Genomic DNA, 26203 nt, shown 5'->3' with positions numbered 1-26203 from the left:
TACATAGCTACTCTACTAGTTTCCCTTACCTCACATAATTCAATATCCTTCTCCTTGGCAATTAGGCAAGGCAACTTTAGCATTCTCAAAGCAACTTTTCAATTGGGCAAGGCATTCTCAAATCAACTTTTCAATTAGGCAAGGCAACTTTAGCTTTCTCAAACCAACTTTTCAATTAGGCAAGGCAACTTTTGCATTCTCAAACCAACTTTTCAATTAGGCAAGGCAACTTTCACATTCTCAAACCAACTTTTCAATTAGACAAGGCAACTTTAGTATTCATCTACTGTATCCGCTCCATCTTCATCTACTGTATCCGCTGTTCCAGGTGTTAACTTCTGTACATTGGCGAGAGCAAGCGCTGGCTCGGCGATCGTTTCGCTCAGTCCGCTTTAATCTACCTGAATTCCCGGTTGCTCAGCACTTTTAACTCACCCTCCCATTCCCAATCTGATCCGTCTGCCCTGGGCCTCCTCCATTGTCAGAGTGATGCCCAGCGCAAATTGGAGGACCAGCACTTCATATTTCGCTTGGGTAGTTTACATCCCAGCGGTTTGACCATTGACTTCTCTAATTGTAAATAGCCCTTGATTTCCCTATCTCTCCATCCCCTTCCCCTTCCCAGTTCTCCCACCAGTCTTACAGTCTCCAACTACATTATATCTCTGTCCCGCCCACTCCCCTGACATTAGTCTGAAGATGGGTCTCGACCCGAAGCATCACCCATTCCTCCTCTCCAGAGATGCTGCCTGTCCTGCTGAGTTACTCCAGCATTTTGTGTCTACCTAAGTGATAGGTGGATACAGGTGAGTGTGGTTTGATTGGCAGATGGGTGGACTAAATCCAGAGATGAAAAGGAGACAAAAGGTGTCAGATACAAAAGGAAGAGGAGTGAAATGTGACTAATCTCCAAAACCGCACGTCTTTGAGATATGGGAGGAAACGCGCATGGTCACACGGAGAACGACAAACTCCACACAGACAGCACCCGAGATCAGGATCAAACCCGTCTCTGGCACCGTGAGGCAGTAGTTCTACCAGCTGTGCCACTGTGCCACCTATTCTCCATGCCCTTGTCTGAAGTGCCAACACTCCAGAACATATCCCGTCTATCAGTGGCTGGAAACAGATTGGCGTGTGCCCCACCAAATAACTTGCCGAAATTGCCTCTGGCACACTTGAAGAGTATCATATCAGCTGCATTTTCCACCTTGTATGCTACTGTAAGATGGATGCTGTGCTGATTAGTTCTCCCTTCATTTAAACAGACTTGTAGTCAGCAAACCTGCTACTCAGTCTTCACTACAGGAATAGGCATCGTAGCATAAATTAGATATGTATAAATGTTAGACAGATCAGAGAATAATACATTGGGTATCTCATTGCATTTGATAAGAACATTACTCGGAGGAGGGTGTTTGGACATGGGGAGCTCCTCCATTTTGTTACCTCAAATTAAGCTTCCGACCCTCAAAAAAATTCAGACTTGAATCTGCTTGACTTAGAAACATAGAACATAGGTGCAGGAGTAGGCCATTCGGCCCTTCAAGCCTGCACCGCCATTCAATATGATCATGGCTGATCATCCAACTCAGTATCCTGTACCTGCCTTCTCTCCATACCCCCTGATCACTTTAGCCACAAGGGCCACATCTAACTCCCTCTTAAATATAGCCAATGAACTGGCCTCAACTACCTTCTGTGGCAGAGAGTTCCAGAGATTCACTACTCTCTGTGTGAAAAATGTTTTTCTCATCTCGGTCCGAAAGGATTTCCCCTCTATCCTTAAGCTGTGACCCCTTGTCCTGGACTTCCCCAACATCGGGAACAATCTTCCTGTATCTAACCTGTCCAACCCCTTAAGAATTTTGTAAGTTTCTATAAGATCCCCCTTTAATCTCCTAAATTCTAGCGAGTACAAGCCGAGTCTATCCAGTCTTTCCTCATATGAAAGTCCTGACATCCCAGGAATCAGTCTGGTGAACCTTCTCTGCACTCCCTCTATGGCAATAATGTCCTTCCTCAGATTTGGAGACCAAGTACACAATACTCTAGGTGTGGTCTCACCAAGACCCTGTACAACTGTAGTTGAACCTCCCTGCTCCTATACTCAAATCCTATTGCTATGAATGCTAACATACCATTCGCTTTCTTCACTGCCTGCTGCACCTGCATGCCTACTTTCAATTTCGGCCCGAAACGTCACCTATTTCCTTCGCTCCATAGATGCTGCGGCACCCGCTGAGTTTCTCCAGCATTTTTGTGTACCTCCTGCCTACTTTCAATGACTGGTGTACCATGACACCCAGGTCTCGTTGCATCTCCCCTTTTCCTAATCGGCCACCATTTAGATAATAGTCTACTTTCCTGTTTTTGCCACCAAAGTGGATAACCTCACATTTATCCACATTATACTGCATCAGCCATGCATTAGCCCACTCACCCAGCCTATCCAAGTCATCTGCGTGAAAGTATGCCCGTCATTTTGTCACTATTAATGCTGTTGCTCCCTGAGTGCCATTACAATTCCATTTGTATGCTATGTTCCAGTGCTGCGTGTGACTCACCTTGCAGAAAGCCTGGTGGAGGGAGCATGTTTTAAAAAGTGTTTGGTGCGCACTTGACAATCCATGAACATGGGTCCAAACCTGGAGCAGGATTGTGGCAACAAACTGGGTAGTCCTTTCTCCAACTAGCATGGGCAGTGTCGGCTGAATGGCTGGCTCGTTTTGGTCAAAACACAAAGGGCTGGAGTAACTCAGCGGATCAGGCGGCATCTCTGGAGGACATGGATAGGTGATATTTCTGATCAGGTCTTTTTCTTCAGACTCGATTCTCTGCTGCTTGTGAGCTCACACTGAGCAAGCGAGGACTTAACTGTCAGGGAATCCCTGGCAAGAACCTGGTTTACAATTTGTGCTGGAGCGTTCTGACTATCACAGTGATTGTTAGATTATGAATGGTTTTGAATTGTGCTAAATCAACGTTGGCAATTGATATTGGAATGCCATATTAGGTAACGTGTCGGAATCTTGTTTTTCTTTTTCTAGAAACTAAGAGAAATTGCCTTTCCGAAGGCGGAGCTGTTGAAGGGTGAGCTTCTGAAGAGATATGGAATCGAGTTTGCAGAATACCAGGAGCAGCAGGTATGTGTGGCTCAGCACAAGCTGCTGCTTTGTAGCACAAGCTACTGGCACCTGTCTTCCCCTGGCTTTAGTCAGTGATGTCGCCTTCCTCATTTTGATATTAAGGAGGAGGAAGTGTTTGGTATCTTACGTTGTATACATGGACTTGAGTAAAGCATCTGGCAAGGTACTCTGTGGTTGGCTGGTCCAGAAGATTAAGTCACGTGGGATCCGTGGTAAATTGGTGAATTGGATTCCACAGTCAAAAAGGCACAACAGAGGATGTACTTCCTGTGGCAGCTGAGGAAGCACAATCTGCCACAGGCAATGATGGTCCAATTCTATACGGCCATCGTAGAGTCTGTTCTCACCTTCTCCATCATGGTCTGGTTTGGCTCAGCCACCAAGCACGACATCCGGAGGCTGCAGCGAATTGTCCGATCAGCTGAGAAGGTTATTGGTTGCAACCTTCCCCCCATTGACGAACTGTACACTGCAAGGGGCAGGAAGCGAGCGGGTAAGATCATCTCTGACCCCTCTAACCCTGGCCACAAACTCTTTGAATCACTTCCCTCTGGACTGTCAAAGCTGCCACAGCCAGACAAAAACAGCTTTTTTCCATGAGTAGTAGCTCTACTCAATAACCAAAAATGTGTAACCTCCTTTTCCTCTGGTATTTTATGTAATTCACTTGTTTAATCGATAACGTTTTATTATTAATGTTTAATGTTTTATGTGTCATTCCTAACTGTCACTGTATGTCATGTTGTTACTTGCGGGCGGAGCATCAAGGCAAATTATTTGTATGTGAATACTTGGCCAATCAACATAAAACTTAAGCTTAAAATTGGCTTGGCCGTAAAAGAGAAGGAGGAGAGGCAGAGTGTTTTTCTGACTGTTGGTCCATGACCAACTGTGTTCTGCAAGGATCAGTTCTGGGACCTCCATACATAAAAATGATATGAATGAAAATGTAAGTATCTGCTTAGCAAGTTTACAGACTATTTAAAAATTGGTGGAGTAGTGGGTAGTAAGAAAGGTTGTCAATGGTACAGCGGAATGTAGATTAGCTGAAAATATGGGCAGAGAAATAGCAGATGGAATTTAATCTGGACAAATGCCCAGAACTTCCTTGATTTCACAAATCTGGATCATCTTTGAACTGGTGGAGTTTTAACATCCTTGGGTTGATGGCAACAGCAGTTAAATTCTGAGGGAGGCTTTTCAAATTGCTGGCCGACTGATTTTTTTGGTAGCAAAGCTTTGGAGAAAGAAAACCAACTAACTTTATGTAGCTTTGCCCAGCCTTTAGGGTGTTATGATTTGCATCAGCTGACAGTCTTTATGAATGGTCACTGTTGTAAGATGGATCAACAAACACTATTTGATGAAATGTAAAACTACTGTGACTATTCCTAGGGACCAAGCTGCATCATTTGGTATCATCATGCTTGTATTCCACAGCAGAGGGAAACTGAGGAGTTTGTGTCTGAGGTGGCCCGCCAGCAACAGCTTGAAGATGAGAAGCAGAGGGTGGCACGGATGCGGCAGCAACAAACGGAACAGGAACAGTTCCATGCCTTTGAGGAGATGATCCGGCGGAAACAGCTGGAGAAGGAACAGCTAAAGGTGCTGGAGGAATACGCAAAACCAGAAAATCCCCCCTCTTCGAAGGACTGCCCGCTAATACCTGGCATTGAGAGACCACCGAACAACCGCGCCCCGCTGTCGCCGGCCGCCAGCGTCTCAAACGCTGGCCCACCTGCCGTAGATCGTTCAACAAAGCCCTCATCCTTTGGAACCAACTGGAACAGTGAGACCTGCTCTTATTCACACTTGACTCTAGACATCGCAAAACCAGCGGTTTTAACAATGTTATTTGTAGTAGATTTCATGAGTATTCACTAATTAATGAGCAGCAACATAAGATCATAAGATGTAGGAGCAAAATTGGACCATTTGGCTACCACTGCTCTGCCATTCAATCATGGCTAATCTATTTTTCCCAGATTGAGGATGGAGAGCTGTTCCTCGCTTGCGATGGTGGTGTGGGAGCAGTGTAGGCTACAGGCAGAGTGGGAGGGGAATGGAGAATGGAAGTGGCAACAATAGGGAGCTCACTGACTCACCGACAGACAATGCAGGTGCTTCATGCAGGTGCTCCCTGGTCTTCACCATCCACCCAATGCATCTGCACTCAGCAGATCACCCTCCACCAGACTCTTAATTCCTTCCCTTCCTCAAACTTTATTCACTCCCCTCGTGACAGTCTACTGTGCTGTTGTGGATGGCAGAGAGGTGAGCAGAGGGTCGGGCGCAGAGTACTGAGATCATCTGTGATAGGGTGGTCCATAAAAAAATGAATAGGAGAGGTTGGTGTTAGCAAAGGGATGGTGAAGATTTCTTTGTCCCCTTTCTGAATGGTGGATTCCCTCTATTTGTCCCTTCCACTGACATAAAATCTTTGTCATCCATTTTTCTTTGACACCCACAACCTCACAGAAACTCAATGGACAGATAACAGCAGCTATTTAGAGCACGCCCTACCTATATCGTGAGATAACAACACCCATATTGAATACATGGCGTTTTTTAAAGCGATGCTCCCGTCATGTTGAGTCCAGAGGTGGTTTACGAGAAACATCCTGGGGATGATTGGATTAACGTACGAGAAACATATGACGGCTCTGGGCCTGTACTCACTGGAGTTTAGAAGGATGAGAGAGGGAGATCTTACTGAAACCTACCGGTTAATGAAAGGCCTAGATGGAGTGGATGTGGAGAGAATGTTTCTAGCATTGGGAGAATCTGGGAACAGAGGGCACAGCTTCAGAATAGGAGATACCTTTAGAATGGAGATGAGGGGGGAATTTATTTAGCCAGATGATGGTGAATCTGTGGAATCCATTGGCACAGAAGGTTGTGGAGGCCAAGTCATTGGGTATTTTTAAAACAGAGATTGATAGCTACTTAATTAGTAAAGGCGTCAAAAGTTATGGGGAGAAGCAGGAGATTGGGGTTGGAGTTCCGCAAGAATCTATGCTGGGACATGCTCGCATGTGTGGATTCTGCCTGGATTAGTGCATATTAGTTACAAGGAGAGGTTGGACAAACTTGGATTGTTTACTCTGTGGTACTGGAGATTGAGGGGAGGCCTGAGAGAAGTGTATAACATGGTGAGAGGCAAAGAGAGGGTAGACAGTCAGAACCTGTATCCCAGGGTGGAAATGTTGAAGACTAGGAGGCATTGCTTTAAGGTGAGAGGAGAATACTTTAAAGGAGATATGCAGGACAAGTTTATTGTTTAACACAGGTAGAGGTGCTCTCCAGAACACGCTGCCAGGTAGGGGGTGGAGGCAGATACAATAGTGGCATTTAAGAGGCTTTTGGATAGTCCATGAAGATGCAAGGAATAGAGGGCTATGGATCACATGCAGGCAGATTACATTATTTATTCTGGCATCATGTTCGGCACTGTCATTGTGGGCCGAATGGCCTATTCTGGTCTATGTTCTGGACTACAGGTAACCAGATTTGGCTCCCTCTCCATCAGTGGTCCACCTGTGACATTGGCTTACTTATCTTCTGGTTTACTCTCTGGGAGTGGAAGACGTGAATATGTCTTCCTGCTTTGGATTTCCCAACTCTCACCTTTTGTCCATGTTCTCACTCTGATTGTCACCATTCACTCATTGACAACATAACCTTGTTCACAGTTTATCCTAGTGATCACCTTGTTCTACCCTGAGGCATCCCCGCCACTACTGATTTTTGTCTCCTTCCCAGTTCTGACAAAGGGTCTTTGACCTGAAATATTAAATGTTTATCTTCCCCCTGATAAAGCCTGACCTGCTGACTATTTCCAGCACAGTCTTTTATTTTTCGATAGCTGGCATGCGTATAATTTTTTTCTGACTTTCGCCAACCGAAACATTAGTTCTGTTTCTCTCTCTACTATTGATGTATGACTAAAATAGTGTTTCTAGCATTTTCTGTCTATTTTCACATAGGGTATCTGGAACGAGCTGCCCGAGAAGGCAGTTGAGGCAGGCGCTATAAACACAATTTAAAATACATTTGGACGTATACATGGATAGGAAAAGATTGGAGGGGCATGGGTCAAAAGTGGGCAGGTGGGATTAGTGTAATTGGGGATTCTTGGTCAGCATGGGCAAGTTGGACCGAAGGGCTTGTTTCCGTGCTGTCTGACTCTTTGACTCTATTTCCAATTTCTGGCATTGACAGATTTTGGCTTTCAAAGTAGCCTCGCCATTCTCTTGTTTTAAATGAGGATGCAGGCTGTATCTATATAGCGTTTTTTTGCCTTGTATTACGATGCCCTGTTCGAACCGGGAGTGTAGAGACATCCCACACTGACAAGTGGGTGAAGGTCATGGACATAGAGTAGGAGCAAGAGGAGAGAGTTGGCCAATGAATAAGATCATGAATAATCTGATTGTAACTTCAGCCTGGCATTCCTGTTGACCCACCCACAATGATCTTTCACCCACTTATCAAGCATCTCCATACTACTTCCTTAAAAATATTCAGGGACTTATTTCCTGAAAGCACGATGGGAACTGCACTGTGTAGATCACAGCCATTGGAGAGAAAAACAATTCCTTTTAAATAGGTGTCTCCTTATTTTTAAACTGCGATGTTCTGCTCTCAATTCTTGCACAGAATTACACATTGTCTCCTCATCAAGACCCATCCTGATCTTGCATTTCAACCATTCTTCAACATTCCAGCGGAGGCAGTCACCACCACTCTCTGTATAAAAAAAATATTCCCCGCACATCTCCTTTAAACTTTATTCCCTCACCTTAAAGCCTGTCCAATCTTTTCTTGTTGGGCAAACCACCATTCTAGGTATTAGCCAAGTAAACCACCTTTGATCTGCATCTGACACAGTCTTAAATAAGCATAACAATATTGTTTATACTATTTAGGATGAGGTTTCACAATGCCCTAAGTAACTGAGGCATGTCATTTCTACTTTTATATTTATTTCCTGGAACCATAAGCAATAACATCAATAACAGAACAGCACAGGAATAGGCCCTTCGGCCCACAATGTCTGTGTTGAACATGATGCCAAGTTAAGCTAATCTCTGCCCATACATAGAAACATAGAAACATAGAAATTAGGTGCAGGAGTAGGCCATTCGGCCCTTCGAGCCTGCACCGCCATTCAATATGATCATGGCTGATCATCCAACTCAGTATCCCGTACCTGCCTTCTCTCCATACCCTCTGATCCCCTTAGCCACAAGGGCCACATCTAACTCCCTCTTAAATATAGCCAATGAACTGGCCTCGACTACCCTCTGTGGCAGAGAGTTCCAGAGATTCACCACTCTCTGTGCAAAAAAAGTTCTTCTCATCTCGGTTTTAAAGGATTTCCCCCTTATCCTTAAGCTGTGACCCCTTGTCCTGGACTTCCCCAACATCGGGAGCAATCTTCCTGCATCTAGCCTGTCCAACCCCTTAAGAATTTTATAAATTTCTATAAGATCCCCTCTCAATCTCCTAAATTCTAGAGAGTATAAACCAAGTCTATCCAGTCTTTCTTCATAAGACAGTCCTGACATCCCAGGAATCAGTCTGGTGAACCTTCTCTGCACTCCCTCTCAATGTGCTAGCTAAAAGCCTCTTATCCATCTCGACCACCGACCCTGGCAGTGCGTTCCAGGCACCTAACACTTTGTGTTAATAAAATAAAACTTGCCCTGCACATCATCTTTAGACTTTGGCCCTCTCACCTTCAAGCTATCCCTGCTAGTCTTTGACATTTCCCCCCTTGAGAAAAGGTTTGGTCCACCCTAACTTTCAGCTGTATCTTGTATCAATTGCCATGCTTTGTCTCACCTCTTCTCCAGCTTTCTCTCTCCTACACATCAGTCTGAAGAAGCATCTCGACCCAGAAATGTCGACTATCCCTGTCTTCCAGAGATGCTTTCTGATCTGCTGAGTTGCTCCAGCACTTTGTATTGCGCTCAGGATTCCAGCATTTGGAGTTTGTGTGGTGTCTACCCTATCTATGCCTCTCTAAGACGTGGATTTTCCTAATTAGTTGCTACGCCTGCATTATCCCTTTGAAACCATACACCGAGGCATCCCAATCCTCTGCATCACAGAGCTATCTATGTCATCTCTCAAATATGCATTTTCTTATTTTTGCTAACAAAGTGGACAGGTTTACACATCATCCATTTGCCAAATCTCTGGCCACAAATTCAATCTATCAACGTCCCCTTTGCAATCCCCTTGTGGTCTCCTCACCACTTGCTTCCTTACCAGTTTTATGTCATCACTAAATAGCATGGATGCTGTTGAAGAGAGGTTGGTGAAACAATTAAGGAGTAAAGGATGAGAATAATATGTTGAAAGATTAGTGTGAGAGGACAGGGGTTCTAAACACGTCATGACAGATGGAGCACAATGGCTCATTTTCACCCATGCATTTTAAATAGCACATTCCTTGATAATTATTTGAAAAATGCAGTAGTTTCAGTTGATTTCCATGTTATAGCGCAGACGCCAACGTAAGAAACTATGCCAAAGAGCAATCGTTGTTTGCCATACCTCCCTCCTGCCTTCTGAGGGATGTGCGGAATTGGGGCCTGCATATAAAGAGCTGCACAGCCAATAGCACTTTGACAAGAGTGTGGATCTCTTGTGATCGTAGAGTTCTTGTGTCCGCCCACCAGTCATGAATCTTTTCATTGGAAATACAAACCTGTGATCTTATCGAGATCAAATGAAAATGGCTGCAGTAGCTCATTCCCACAAATACTGTGCCCACAAATATCTAAACCTTTTAATTTCTGGCTCCCAAGAGGGCAGACCAAAAAGGGGCTGCATACATATACATGCATCGACACAGATGAATACTTGCACATGAAATACTGTGTTTTGCATACCATACAAAAATTGGTAAGTCCCAAGCGCTGAGCAATGTCTTTTCCTCTACATCAGCTTGGATCCTAAAGTGGCTCATTTCCCGCCAGCCCCTGCACAAAGCCGCTCGGTTATTCTGATGCCCACGTGTTCTTAGAATAAAGGGGACGTCATTTAAGACTGAGGTGAGAAAACCCTTTTTCACCCAGAGAGTTGTGAATTTATGGAATTCCCTGCCACAGAGGGCAGTGGAGGCCAAGTGACTGAATGGATTTAAGAGTTAGATAGAGCTCTAGGGGCTAGTGGAGTCAAGGGATATGGGGAGAAGGCAGGCACGGGTTATTGATAGGGGACGATCAGCCATGATCACAATGAATGGCGATGCTGGCTCGAAGGGCCGAATGGCATCCTCCTGCACCTATTTTCTATCTTCCTATGTGTCTGCAATAGCAGGGCTGTCCGTGTCCTTGTCGCCCTGGTGACCTTTGACTGTGATCCTGCAGTCGCCATTCATTGAAGAACACCAGTGTTGTGTTGTGGTGTAAATGTGCCCTGCACTGAGTTGGTTGGTTGATTGATTGATACTTTGATTGATACGTTATTATAACATGTGACATGTCACAGTGAAATTCTTTGTTTTGCATACCATACAAAAAAGATACAAAGTGTTCAATTATACCTCCTTGTTCTCGGTGCCCCCACCCCCCCCCCCCCCCCCCCCCCACACGCCAAGGCCCTCTTTGTTCTCGGTGATGTAACCTCGACTGATCTCCGGCGCTCATCGCGAGCCTGTCTGACCTCCGGAAATCACCGTAGGCCCGTCCTTGGCCACTCATCGCCAGGTCCTCTCTTGGACGGCTTTGTGGCACTCGCCGGGAGCTTCCGATGGCCCACCTTGCTCCTCGGCGACCCATCTGGCTGGAGGTCCAGGCAGCTCAACACCTACCCACATTAGGTCCATATCCCTCTAAACCTTTCCTATCCATGTAGTTGTCCAAACGTCTTTTGACTGTTGTTATAGTAAAATGGCTTGATCTCATTTGAAAATGTCTTGAGTAGCTTTTTCCCCCACAAATACTGTAGCCACAAATACTCAAACCTTTTAATTTCTAGCTCCTAATCATTTACCTTATCTATTGGAGGATCTGTTGACCTTAAGATTATGGTATTAGTTGGGAGAGGAAACAGGGCCCAGAGCCAAGCAGCAGAGAACATGCATGTGGGACCAGAGTTTCCAATTGACAAGTCATGGAGTTGTGTAGCATTGAGGCAGGCCTTTTGGCCCATCACGTCTATGCCGACTATCACGCCTTTCTATACTAATCCTATTTGCCTGCATTACTTCCCTATTCCTCTGTGTACTGCATAGTCAAGTATCTGTCCAGATGTTCTTGTTCTTGCCTCCTCCACCTCTGGCCACTCATTCCAGATACTGACTACTGTTTGCGTGAAAAATGTATCCCTCACGTCCCCTTTAAGTCTTACCCTCTCATTTGAAACCTACTCCCTCTTGTTTCAGGAGTGGAGGAGGACTGCCACCATGGGGAAGAGATACTGGGCACTCACCCTCCCTCTGCCTCTCATCATTTTCTATCGCTGCATATGTGTTCAGTAATGTGTGATGAATGATTGCTGCAGGCTGTATACACATGATCTTTTTGGATTTCTGTTCCAGATTTTTCTGCAGACAAACTCCGTAACGTGGTAGTTTCCAAAGACCTGTGTCAGCAGTTTCTCCAGCTCGCTGAACCCAATACCGACAAAGGTGTGGAAACCTGTGGGATACTTTGTGGAAAATTGGTAAGGGCAAAGCAGGCTTCATGTGATCAGTGTGAATTCCTTCCGAGAATGGTGAACAGCCATGTAATCGTGTGAACTCACTCCTTTGTTGTTTTAGATTGACACAAAATGCCGAAGTAACTTTGCGGGACAGTCAACATCTCTGGAGAGAAGGAATGGGTGACATTTCAGGTGTAGACCTGTCTTCCTCGACCCGAAACATCACCCATTCCTTCTTTCCAGAGATGCTGCCTGTCCCGCCGAGTTACTCCAGCATTTTGTGTCTATCTTCGATTTAAACCAGCACCTGCAGTTCTTTGCTAAGTTTTGTTTAAGTTTTGTTCCGAAATCAACAGGTTAGACATCAGTGTTGTTATTTCTAAATTTACCTCAATTAGTTGCTGTTGGTTCATTAGCTGGCATGATCATGTTCAGGGTAGCACAGTAGCTTAGTGGTAGAACTGCTGCCTCACAGCGCCATGACCCAGGTGTAATCCTGACCACGGGTGCAGTCTGTATGGAGTTTGTCCATTCTCATGGGGAGGGCAAAGCCGGACGAGTGATAGGTGGATACACAATGGACTTGCTCACCTTCCACCCCTCCCTGAGAGATGGAATCGACAGACATCAACATCTTCATAACACCGCGCGACTCACTGAGAACTCCTATACCACACCTTCCGCATGTTTTTGGGAGATCCAGTCTCTCTCCACACCCCCACCGCTGCCCTGGTGCCTTTCAAATACTAATTGAGCACCTCCTGCGTCTTGTCTGTTGACGTTTTCCCCTTCCTCAGCTTCCATTGCAAGGTCACTCAGCCCTCTCACCTTAAAGCTATGCCCTGGAGGATGTTTGAAATACAGTGGTACCCATGTGGGCTCATCATTCTCCAGAGTCATCGTCCCCTTTGTAGTCATCGTCCCCTTTGCAGTAGTGAACATGCATGTGTGACCGGAGTTTCCAGTTGACAAGTCATGGAGTTGTGCAGCAGAGAGACAGGCCTTTTGGCCCATCACACCGATGCCAACCATCTATACTATACTAATCCTACTTGCCTGCATTGCTCTGTGTACGGCATAGTCAAGTATCTGTCCAGATGTTCTGTTCTGGCCTTTCTACTGTTTGTGTGAAAGAGGCGAGGAGAGGTAGACAGTCAGAATCTTTATCCCTAGTAGAAATATCAAAGACTAGAAGGTTATCCACTATATTGTGGATCTAGCCTCCATTAGCCACCAAGATAAAAGCCTCCACTGATAAAGAATTGAATTGTGTGTACCAATACCCACTTTCCCAAACTGCCCTGTATTTTCAATGATTTGTGAACCCTTGGCCCCCACGATCCTCTGTTCTTGCACCACAGTTAGAACAGTATCCGTTCTTCTGCATTGTCTTTCCTCACTTTTCCTATCTATTTACAGTGTATAGAAACATCATAAGGGAATAACATTTAGTGCACGGTAAAGCCAGCAAAGTCTGGTCAAGGATAGTCCGAGCAACAGCAGAGGTAGATATTAGTTTGCCTGCTCTCTGGTTGTGGTAGGGTGATTCAGTTGCCTGATAACAGCTGGGGGGAAAAAAACTGCCCCTGAACCTGGTTCTTGTGTATTTTCACAATTCTATACCTTTTGCCATGATGGGAGTGGGGAGAAGAGGGAATGGCCAGTGTGCGACTCATCCTTGATTATGCTGCTGGCCTTGCTGAGGCAGCACAATGTACAAATGGAATCAATAGAAGGTTGGTTTGTGTGATGGCCTGGGCTGTGTCCACAATTCGCTGCAATTTCTTATGGTCCTGGATGGAGCTGTTCCCAAACCAAGCTGTGATGCATCCTGATAAAATGTTTTCTATGGTGCATCTGTCGAAGGTGAGAGTTGTAGGGAACATGCCAAACTTCCAAGCCTTCTAAGGAAGTAGAGGCGTTGGTGTGCCTTGTTGGTCATTGGTCGTTGTCTGTGGAATTCTCTGCCTCAGAGGGTGGTGGAGGCAAGTTCTCTGGATGCTTTCAAGAGAGAGCTAGATAGGGCTCTTAAAAATAGCGGAGTCAGGGGATATGGGGAGAAGTGAGGAACGGGGTACTGATTGGGGATGATCAGCCATGATCACATTGAATGCTGGCTCGAAGGGCCGAATGGCCTACACCTGCACCTATTGTCTATTGTCTATTGTCTATTGTCTATTGTCTATTGTTAGAGGAACGAGCGGGGTAGGTTTTTTCACACAGAGAGTGGTGTGTGCCTGGAAAGCGCTGCCAGAGGTGATGTTGGTGACACCGGTGGTGATTAAGAGGCCCTTAGACTCTGTGTCAGCATACCACCTTCAGGGTTAGTTATAGGCGGTCCCCACTGTCAAAGTAGGGTAGTACCACGCTCACATCCCATGCGTCCGTGTACCTTGGCCTTGGAGGTCTTAAATTGTAAATTCCCTTCATGAATTTTGTTGTAAAGGGGTGCGTTCCTATCGACCCGTGCCCTGCTTCCGGCATCAGATAGGAGGAGAGTGCGCCTCTGGTGTGTGGGGATGGAGGGATATCGATTGCCTGCAGGCAGATGGGATAAGTTTATTTTGGCATCATGCTCAGCACAGACATTGTGCAGTACTTTTTTGTTTTCCTTACAGGCAAGACAGATGTGGAGGCCCAGTTGCTGGGTGTGTTCATGGTAGATTCCATAGACTTTTGACGTGCAAGAATTTTGAGGCAGTGGTTAATACAGGGAAATGGCATTGTGTTCAAACAAAAATATCAATCATGATTCAGCCATATTTAAGCTGGAAAAGGTGCAGATAAGATTTACAAGGATTTTGCCAGTACTTGAGGGCCTGAGCTATAGGGAGATGTTGGGCAGGCTAGGGCTTAATTCCTTAGAGCAAAGGAGGATGAGGAATGATCCTATTGCATGTAAAATCATATGGGAGATAAGGTAAATGCAGTATTTTACCCAGAGCAGGGGAATGAAGAACCAGAGGTCATAGGTTTAAGGAGAACAAATTAATAGGAACCTGAGGGGCAACCTTTTCCCACAGAGGGTGGTGGGTACATGGAACGAGATGCCAGAGAAGGTAGTTGAGGCAGGTACTATAACAGCATTTAAAAGGCAGTTGGTCAGATACATGGAAAGGAAAGATTTAGAGGGATATGGGCCAAACACAGGTAGGTGTGACTAATGTAGATGGGGCATCTTGGTCGGCATGGACGAGCTGGGCCAAAGGGCCAGTATCTGTGCTCCATGACTCTATGGCTCTGTGATCTGGTGGAATATCAGAGCAGACAAGAGGGACCGAAAGGCCGACTGCTTCATTTTCTGTTATGTCTTTAATTCTGATCGCTTTATTTTCTCTGTAGCTGCAGAATGAGTTTACCATAACCCATGTGGTTGTACCCAAGCAAAATGCTGGTCCTGACTACTGTAACACGGAGTGTGAAGAGGAGCTGTTCCTTATTCAGGACCACAATGCCCTGATAACCCTGGGTTGGATACATGTAAGTTGGCCTTTTCTGTACTCTGCCTATAGCTCGACTGCTCAAGTAATCTTAAGTTTGTTGAAACAACCCCTGAATTAAGCTAAATTAAGATAATTTAACGCCATTTACGAGACTTTAGAAAGACATTGTGGGCCGAAGGGCCTGTTCCTGTTCTGTACTGTTTAATACCGAGACTCTTTTTGAAATTGTCTATTTGCACGTGACTACCACTGGTAAGACCAGTATTCAATGCCCTTTTATCATTACGAGGTCCAGTGGCAGCTAAATGACTAAAAAGCAAAAAGCAAAATGCTGGAATTACTGAGAAGTGAACTCTGTCTCTCCAGTTGAGATGTGTAATATTGTTATTTCCACCATTTTTTGGTTTTTCTTTTAGCTTTCCAGAAACTATCGATTCAGCTTTTAGATTAGTGAGCTGGAGCAAGAGGGATGTTTGAGTTGCTGGCCCATTCCTGGGAAAGTCAATCAAAACGTCGCACACGTGACCAGAAAGTGATGACAGTGGAAGAAATGTCATCACAAAGTGATACATTAAAAAATTGTATGAGATTAATCTTATTCATTGCTATTTTCCTACCTAAGATATGAACATTCTAGCTTTTAAATTTCACAGAGTTTGTAAAATGCTTCTGTGTGATGTCACACACGTGGCTAGTCATATTTGGCCTCTGACTCTAAACAAACATTGTCAGCATAACATATTAAAACTTCACGTGATAAACTGAAAAATATATGAATCATATATACAGCACAAAACAATATACCTGTAATGCTTTCAGAATCAGAAGAGATGTATTCCACAATTTTTCATCTTTTTGGTCACACACGTGACTAAGAATGGGCCTGCTCGTGAATCCTCTGAGTGGAGGCAGACTCAGTCTGAGCCTCAAACTAGTATATCTCCCTACAGATGGCTGTGACTGGACCTCACAATGATAAAAAAAAGGGCATTGAATACTGGTTGTCATGTGAGCAAATGGACAATTTAAAAAAGACTCTTGGCATTAAACTGTACAGCACTGGAACAGGCCCTTCGGCCCACAATGACTATCAATTCTCTTAAATGCCACTATCGTATCTGCCTCCACCATCAACCCTGGCAGTGCATTCCAGGCACTCACCACTGTCTGTGTATGACAAAAAACTCGCAGTGTACATCTTATAACCATATAACATATAACAATTACAGCACGGAAACAGGCCATCTCGGCCCTACAAGTCCGCGCCGAACAATTTTTTCCCCTTAGTCCCACCTGCCTGCACTCATACCATAACCCTCCATTCCCTTCTCATCCATATGCCTATCCAATTTATTCTTAAATGATACCAACGAACCTGCCGCCACCACTTCCACTGGAAGCTCATTCCACACCGCTACCACTCTCTGAGTAAAGAAGTCCCCCCTCATGTTACCCCTAAACTTCTGTCCCTTAATTCTGAAGTCATGTCCTCTTGTTTGAATCTTCCCTATTCTCAAAGGGAAAAGCTTGATCACATCAACTCTGTCTATCCCTCTCATCATTTTAAAGACCTCTATCAAGTCCCCCCTTAACCTTCTGCGCTCCAGAGAATATAAATCTTCTTTAAATTTTCCCTCTCACCTTATAGCTATGCCCCTTTAGTCTTCGACATTTCCACTGGGAGGAAGGTTTTGACTATCCTGTCTATGCCTCTCATAATTCTTCATACTTTTGTCAGTCCACCAATGCTTATCTTCCATTGATGAAGAGAAAACAATTCAAGTCGGTCCATCCTCTCTTTATAGCTAATACCGTCTAATCCAGGCATTATTCTGGTCAACCTCCTTGGTGCCCTCGACAAACATAGAAACATAGAAAATAGGTACAGGAGTAGGCCATTTGGCCCTTCGAGCCAGCACCGTCATTCAATGTGATCATGGCTGATCATCCTAAATCAGTGCCTCGTTCTTGCTTTCTCCACATATTCCTTGGAAACAAAGCCTCCACACATTTCCTGTATTGGAGTGACCAGGCTGCACACATAAATACATATAAGCTGTTCACACTGCAACCTGAGTGGAAACATTTCCCGTACCTCTAATGTGGACATACTTCTTTCCAGGCTACAACCTCCACAGCACCAGTATTATGTGGGAATCCTTCATGCTCATGTAGAGGCAGGTGTGAGGGGTAGAGTCTGGCCTCCCAGATGCCAGGGTTCCAGGATATCTCAGAGCAACTACAGAACATTCTCAGGGGAGAGTGAGCAGCCAGATGTCATTGTCCGCGTTGGCTCAAATGACCAGTAGGAAAAGGGATGAGGTTCTGCAGAGCAAATATAGGGAGCAGTTAGGAAAGAGATTAAAAATCAGGACCTTTATAGTAGTAATCTCCTGATTACACCCGCTATCATGTGTGATCAATGGTGGGAATAGGAAGATAGGACAGATGAATGTGTGGCTGAGGAGTTGGTGCAGTTGTTAGGATTTCAGATTTTTCGAGCATTGGGATCTCTTCAGGAGCTGAGGTGACCTGTACATGAGAGAGGGTTTAATCTGAGCTGGAGGGGAACCAACATCCTGACGGGTTAGTAAGTGCTACTAGGGAGGGTTTAGCAGGGTGACAGGATCAAGATCAGTCATCATTTGGACAGGTACATGGATATCAAAGGTTTAGAGGGATATGGGCCAACCATGGACAAATTTGTTGGTGTGGAAGAATTGGGCCAAATAGCCTGTTTCAGAGCTGTGTGACTGTAAAATTTGTGAGGAGAGGTGGGACAAGAGTGGTGCCTTTAAATCTGCTCTTTGATACCGTAATTAATGCAAATGAGAATCATGCCAGGGCTAGAGGCTCCGATGCTCAGGATGGGTACCTGGGACCTTGGTGCCCAGTCTGGGAGAGCCGGATCCTTCAGTGCCCTGGTGCTGTGGGCAGCGCGGTCTGGCTGGTCCATGACATCCCCTCCATCCCCGTACTTCACGGGTCTTTTACCTCATAAATGTTGGTGACTGACAACAAAGTAGCAGGAGTTTCAATCATCTCTTGAACTTCGAGGAATGTCCTCCAAGGCATAGGTAATGCAGATACACTGAGTGGTGAATGAGTCATAACTGCTGGCTTCCCACCCACACCACCACAGTCCCTGCTGGTTTTACAAGGAAACTGATGTCATGTGTCAATGTTCAACGTACCAAGCAGGAATTCCTTTCAGATGTGGGAGACAAGCCTGGGGATTGGAACCTGTTCCTAAGGGATGTGTTGACTTGCCTTGGTTGCTTCTCTTTCCTCCACACATGGCTTTCTGTATCTCCATTGCTGGGATCAGATATTTCATACTAAACTCTGTCCACGGGCAGCACAGTGGCACAGATGGACGAGCTGCTGCCTCACAACGCCCAGGTTCGATCCTGATCTAGGGAGCTGTATGTGTGGAATGTGCACGTTCTCCCTGTGACCATATGGGTTTTGCCGAGTGCTCCGGTTTCCTCCCACATTCCAAAGACGCATGGATTAGTAGGTTAATTAGTCTTCTGTAGATTGCCCCTAGCGTCAAGGGAGTGGATGAGGAAAGTGGGATAACATAGAACTAGTGTGAACGGACGGGTGCTTGATGGTCAGCGTGCACACGGTGGGCTGAAGGGCCTGTTTTCAGGTTGCCTCTATAAACTAAAACTATAAATTATTGTTTGTGCTCTATGCCAAAGCACTAGTTATGATTTGCTCTGCCATTGTTTATGACTCTGAGCAATATTTGTGCAATTCCAGACCCATCCAACACAGACTGCGTTCCTGTCCAGCGTGGATCTTCACACCCACTGCTCCTACCAGATCATGCTTCCAGAGGCTATAGCAATAGTTTGTTCACCGAAGTACAATGAGTGAGTATGTGATGGGATTAAATTCACCGTTGAAAGGATGCAAATGTTCACTTCATGTATAGTTGAAAGGGTTAAATTATGGTGACATGGTGGAACTGGGAACCTAAAAAATATGAGGTTAAAAGCTTCTCTCATCGAGATGTTTCAGACCAAACATTTTGATGGTGTTGATAGAGTACCAAGTTCAAGTTCACATTTATTGTCACATGCACCTATTAATGTACAGTGATATTTGAGTTACCATGCAGCCATACAATTAAAAGAACACAATACACGATACCATTGTATTGGATCAGGGAAACTCACCTTAAAAGTTAAAGGTGCAGAAATCGTAATCGAAATTGGAAAGTCATAGAAACATAGAAAATACGTGCAGGAGTAGGCCATTCGGCCCTTCGAGCCTGCACCGCCATTCAATATGATCATGGCTGATCATTCAACTCAGCATCCTGTACATGCCTTCTCTCCATACCCCTGATCCCTTTAGCCACAAGGGCCACATCTAACTCCCTCTTAAATATAGCCAATGAACTGGCCTCAACTACATTCTGTGGCAGAGAATTCCACAGATTCACCACTCTCTGTGTGAAAAATGTTTTTCTCATCTCGGTCCTAAAAGATTTCCCCCTTATCCTTAAACTGTGACCCCTTGTTCTGGACTTCCCCAACATCGGGAACAATCTTCCTGCATCTAGCCTGTCCAACCCCTTAAGAATTTTGTAAGTTGCTATAAGACCCCCCCTCAATCTTCTAAATTCTAGCGAATACAAGCCAAGTCTATCCAGTCTTTCTTCATATGAAAGTCCTGACATCCCAGGAATCAGTCTGGTGAACCTTGTCTTCCTCAGATTAGGAGACCAAAACTGTACGCAATACTCCTGGTGTGGTCTCACCAAGACCCTGTATATCTGTAGTCGAACCTCCCTGCTCCTATACTCAAATCATTTTGCTATGAATGCTAACATACCATTCGCTTTCTTCACTGCCTGCTGCACCTGCATGCCTACTTTCAATGACTGGTGTACCATGACACACAGGTCTCGTTGCATCTCCCCTTTTCCTAATCAGCCACCATTCAGATAATAGTCTACTTTCCTGTTTTTGCCACCAAAGTGGATAACCTCACATTTATCCACATTATACTGCATATGCCATGCAGTTGCCCACTCACCCAGCCTATCCAAGTCATCTTGCAGCCTCCTAGCATCCTCCTCACAGCTAACACTGCCCCCCAGCTTCGTGTCATCCGCAAACCTGGAGATGTTGCATTCAATTCCCTCATCATTAATATATATTGTAAATAGCTGGGGTCCCAGCACTGAGCCTTGCGGTACCCCACTAGTCACTGCCTACCATTGTGAAAAGGACCCGTTTACTCCTACTCTTTGCTTCCTGTCTGCCAGCCAGTTCTCTATCCACATCAATACTGAACCCCCAATACCGTGTGCTTTACGTTTGTATACTAATCTCTTATGTGGGACCTTGTCGAAAGCCTTCTGAAAGTTCAGATATAACACATCCACTGGTTCTCCCTTATCCACTTAGTTACATCCTCGAAAAATTCTATAAGATTCGTCAGTCATGATTTACCTTTCATAAAATCATGCTGACTTTGTCCAATGAATTCACCACTTTCCAAATGTGCTGCTATCCCATCTTTAATAACTGACTAGCATTTTCCCCACTACCGATGTTAGACTAACTGGTCCGTAATTCCCTGTTTTTTCTCTCCCTCCCTTATTTAAAAAGTGGGGTTACATTAGCTACCCTCCAATCCTCAGGAACTACTCCAGAATCTAAAGAGTTTTGAAAAATGATCACTAATGCATCCACTATTTCTGGGGCTACTTCCTTAAGTACTCTGGGATGCAGCCTATCTGGCCCTGGGGATTTATTGGCCTTTAATCCATTCAATTTACCAAACACCACTTCCCGGCTAACCTGGATTTCACTGAGTTCCTCTATCTCATTTGATCCCCGGTCCCCTGCTATTTCCGGCAGATTATTTATGTCTTAGTGAAGACAGAACTAAAGTAGTTATTCAATTGGTCTGCCATGTCCTTGTTCCCCATGATCAATTCGCCTGTTTCTGACTGCAAGGGATCTACATTTATTTTAACTAATCTTTTTCTCTTCACATATCTATAAAATGTTTGCAGTCAGTTTTTATGTTCCCTGCCAGTTTGCTTTCATAATCTATTTTCCCTTTCCTAATTAAGCCCTTTGTCCTCCTCTGCTGGACTGAATTTCTCCCAGACCTCTGGTAGGCTGCTTTTTCTGGCTAATTTGTATGCTTCATCTTTTGTTTAGATACTATCCCTGATTTCCCATGTTATCCACTGATGCACTACCTTCCCTGATTTATTCTTTTGCCAAACTGGGATGAACAATTGTTGTAGTTCATCCATGCAGTCTTTAAATGCCTTCCATTGCATATCCACCGTCAACCCTTTAAGAATAATTTGCCAGTCTATCTTGGCCAATTCACGTCTCATACCCTCAAAGTTGCCTTTCTTTAAGTTCAGAACCCTTGTTTCTGAATTAACAATGTCACTCTCCATCCTAATGAAGAACTCCACCATATTATGGTCACTCTTGCCCAAGGGGGCACACACAACAAGACTGCTAACTAACCCTTCCTCATTACTCAATACCCAGTCTACAATAGCCTGCTCTCTCGTTGGTTCCTCTACATGTTGGTTTAGAAAACTATCCCGCATACATTCCAAGAAATCCTCTTCCTCAGCACCCCTGCCAATTTGATTCACCCAATCTATATGTAGATTGAAGTCACCCATTATAACTCTTTTACCTTTGTTGCACGCATTTCTAATTTCCTGTTTGATGCCATCCCCAACTCCACTACTACTGTTAGGTGCCTGTACACAACTCCCACTAGCGTTTTCTCCCCCTTAGTGTTTCGCAGCTCTATCCATATCGATTCCACATCCTCCAAGCTAATGTCCTTCCTTTCCATTGCGTTAATCTCCTCTCTAACGAGCAACGCTACCCCACCTCCTTTTCCTTTCTGTCTATCCCTCCTGAATATTGAATATCCCTGGATGTTCAGCTCCCAGCCTTGGTCACCCTGGAGCCATGTCTCCGTGATGCCAACTATATCATATTTATTAATAACTATCTGCACATTCAACTCATCCACCTTATTACGAATGCTCCTCGCATTGAGACACAAAGCCTTCAGGCTTGTTTTTACAACACTTTTACAACAGAGAAGTGGTTGGCAGACAGGAAACAAAGAGTAGGGATTAACGGGTCCCTTTCAGAATGGCAGGCAGCGACTAGTGGGGTACCGCAAGGTGCTGGGATCGCAGCTATTTACAATATACATCAATGGTTTGGATGAAGGGATTCAAAGTAACATTAGCAAATTTGTAGATGACACAAAGCTGGGTGGCAGTGTGAACTGTGAGGAGGATGCTATGAGAATGCAGGGTGACTTGGACAGGTTGGGGGAGTGGGCAGATGCATTGCAGATGAAATTTAATGCGGATAAATGTAAGGTAATACACTTTGGTAGCAAAAACAGGAAGGCAGATTACTATCTAAATGGCGTCAAGTTGGGAAAAGGGGAAGTACAACGGGATCTGGGGGTCCTTGTACATCAGTCTATGAAAGTAAGCATGCAGTGAAGAAAGCGAATGGCATGTTAGCCTTTATAACAAGAGGATTCGAATATAGGAGCAAAGAGGTCCTTCTGCAGTTGTACAGAGCCCTAGTGAGATCACACCTGGAGCATTGTGTGCAGTTTTGGTCCCCTAATTTGAGGAAGGACATTCTTGCTATTGAGGGAGTGCAGCATAGGTTTACAAGGTTAATTCCCGGGATGGCGGGACTGTCATATGCTGAGAGATTGGAGCAGCTGGGCTTGTACACTCTGGAGTTTAGAAGGATGAGAGGGTATCTCATTGAAACATATAAGATTGTTAAGGGCTTGGACACGCTAGAGGCAGGAAACATGTTCCCGATGTTGGGGGAGTCCAGAACCAGGGGCCACAGTTTAAGAATAAGGAGTAAGCCATTTAGAACGGAGACGAGGAAACACTTGTTCTCATAGAGAGTGGCGAGTGTGTGGAATTCTCTGCCTCAGATGGCGGTGGAGGCAGTTTCTCTGGAGAGAGCTTTCAAGAGAGAGCTAGATAGGGCTCTTAAAAATAGCGGAGTCAGGGGATATGGGGAGAACGCAGGAATGGGGTACTGATTGGGGATGATCAGCCATGCTCACATTGAATGGCGGTGCTGGCTTAAAGGGCCGAACGGCCTACTCCTGCACCTATTGTCAATTGTCTATAATTACCTTCTGATTTGGCTGGAGCCAGAACATTTTTATTAACCTCTACAACCTTGCACCTGCACATGGAATCATCAAATCGCAGAGCTGTACCGTATGAAACAGGCCCTTCGGCCCACCTTGTCCATGTCGACCAGTACCTGTCTGAGTTGTAAGCAACGAAGACACAAAATGCTGAAGTAACTCAGATCTTGAAACGAAACGTCACTTATTCCTTCTCTCCAGAGATGCTGCCTGTCCCGCTGAGTTACTCCAGCATTTTGTGTCTACCCCTAATTCATGGAACTACCCTCTGTGTGGAAACACTTACCACATGGATCTCCTCTAATTTTCTCCCCTCATCATAAACCTTGTCCCTCCAGATTTAGACTCCTCTACTCTGGAAAGAAGCTCTTACTAAATAGCTCAGCTTTGCACCTCATAATCTTATAAGGTGACCACTGTAAGGTCACCCCTCATCTTCCAATGGTCCAGTGAGAACATAGAAACATAGAAACATAGAAATTAGGTGCAGGAGTAGGCCATTCGGCCCTTCGAGCCTGCACCGCCATTCAATATGATCATGGCTGATCATCCAACTCAGTATCCTGAACCTGCCTTCTCGCCATACCCTCTGATCCCCTTAGCCACAAGGGCCACATCTAACTCCCTCTTAAATATAGCCAATGAACTGGCCTCGATTACCCTCTGTGGCAGAGAGTTCCAGAGATTCACCACTCTCTGTGTGAAAAAAGTTCTTCTCATCTCGGTTTTAAAGGATTTCCCCCTTATCCTTAAGCTGTGACCCCTTGTCCTGGACTTCCCCAACATCGGGAGCAATATTCCTGCATCTAGCCTGTCCAACCCCTTAAGAATTTTATAAGTTTCTATAAGATTCCCTCTCAATCTCCTAAATTCTAGAGAGTATAAACCAAGTCTATCCAGTCTTTCTTCATAAGACAGTCCTGACATCCCAGGAATCAGTCTGGTGAACCTTCTCTGCACTCCCTCTATGGCAATAATGTCCTTCCTCAGATTTGGAGACCAAAACTGTACGCAATACTCCAGGTGTGGTCTCACCAAGACCCTGTACAACTGCAGTAGAACCTCCCTGCTTCTATACTCAAATCCTTTTGCTATGAAAGCTAACATACCATTCGCTTTCTTCACTGCCTGCTGCACCTGCATGCCTACTTTCAATGACTGGTGTACCATGACACCCAGGTCTCGCTGCATCTTCCCTTTTCCTAGTCGGCCACCATTTAAATAATAGTCTGCTTTCTTGTTTTTGCCACCAAAATGGATAACCTCACATTTATCTACATTATACTGCATCTGCCAAACATTTGCCCACTCACCCAGCCTATCCAAGTCACCTTGCAGTCTCCTAGCATCCTCCTCACAGCTAACACTGTGCCCCCCAGCTTAGTGTCATCCGCAAACTTGGAGATATTGCCTTCAATTCCCTCATCCAGATCATTAATATATATTGTAAATAGCTGGGGTTCCAGCACTGAGCCTTGCGGTACCCCACTAGTCACTGCCTGCCATTGTGAAAAGGACCCGTTTACTCCTACTCTTTGCTTCCTGTTTGCCAGCCAGTTCTCTATCCACATCAATACTGAACCCCCAATGCCGTGTGCTTTAAGTTTGTATACTAATCTCTTATGTGGGACCTTGTCGAAAGCCTTCTGGCAGTCAAATGCAAAGTATCCATTCTCTCCTTGTAACAGAAGCCCATCAATCCAGCCAACATCCAGGCTTGCCTTCATCGGTCAGGGCATCGGGAGTGGCGAAGTTGCGTTGCTGTTGTAGAAGACCACCCCTGGAGCACTCTGTATAGTTCTGGCCATCCTGCCACTGCTATGATTTCATTGAAGTGGAAAGGGAATAAAAGAAGATTGACAAAGATGGAAGGGTTGAGCTGCAAGGATAGGCAGGGTGGTCTTTCCCTGGAGGGTGGGAGGCTGAAGACTGATCTTTGAGTTACTTAAAATCATGAGGGGCGTAGATAAAGTGAAAAGCCATAGTCCTTTCCCCGGAATAGGGGAGTCCAAAATTAGAGACCGTAGGTTTAAAGTGAGAGGAGAGCAGTGCGTACATGGAACGAGCTGCAAGAGGCGGTGATAGAGGTGGGTACAATTAAGGCATTTCAAGGACATCGGCCAGGTTACACGGAGAGGAAAGATTTGGAGGGATATTGGCCAAACACAGGCAAGTGGGACAAAATTGTTTGGCAACTTGGTCAGCATGGGTGAGTTGGGCTGAAGGGCCTGTTTCTGTGCTGTGCAGCCCTATGACTGTATTGCAACATTAGATGTGAATTTTCCTGTAACAACAAAGAGGTTAAAATGTTGGATGTCTCTTTACTGCTTTGACCCTGTGCTTTGACTGATCCCTCTTTCTTTAACAAAGGTCAGGATTTTACAGGCTGACGGAGCATGGGATGGATGAGATTTCTTCCTGTAAACAGAAAGGTTTTCACCCACATCCCAAGGATCCTCCTCTGTTTAATGTAAGTATGATTTTCTGATGCAGGTTTCTAATTAGAATTCAAGCGTATAAAATCACGAGAGGAATAGATCGTGTAGATGCACAGAATCTCTTGTCCAGAGTAGGGGAATTGAGGACCAGAGGACCTGGGTTCAAGGTGAAGGGGAAAAGAATTAATAGGAATCTGAGGGGGTAACCTTTTCACACAAAGGGTGGTGGGTGTATGGAACAAGCAACCAGAGGAGGTAGTTGAGGCTGGGACTATCCCAACGTTTAAGAAACAAACAGGTA

General features: G+C 45.0%; 1 protein-coding gene across 4 annotated transcripts in view; it reads left to right on the top strand.

Moving 5' to 3' along the window:
• LOC116967258 (STAM-binding protein-like) overlaps positions 1–25974 on the top strand; it is a 50960-nt gene extending 24986 nt beyond the window's left edge. For all 4 annotated transcript variants that reach the window (XM_033013731.1, XM_033013729.1, XM_033013730.1 and 1 more), the window contains 6 exons: positions 3051–3146; positions 4590–4938; positions 11704–11828; positions 15150–15287; positions 19019–19131; positions 25835–25974. In XM_033013731.1, the coding sequence (XP_032869622.1) occupies positions 3051–3146; positions 4590–4938; positions 11704–11828; positions 15150–15287; positions 19019–19131; positions 25835–25952 (939 nt within the window). In that variant the 3' untranslated portion in view covers positions 25953–25974. The remainder of the gene's footprint in view (positions 1–3050; positions 3147–4589; positions 4939–11703; positions 11829–15149; positions 15288–19018; positions 19132–25834) is intronic.
• Positions 25975–26203: the final 229 nt, after the last annotated feature.

Source organism: Amblyraja radiata, chromosome 39 (genome assembly GCF_010909765.2).
Source record: "Amblyraja radiata isolate CabotCenter1 chromosome 39, sAmbRad1.1.pri, whole genome shotgun sequence".
Classification (NCBI taxonomy): domain Eukaryota; kingdom Metazoa; phylum Chordata; class Chondrichthyes; order Rajiformes; family Rajidae; genus Amblyraja; species Amblyraja radiata.
This window is presented reverse-complemented; position numbering and strand designations above follow the sequence as displayed.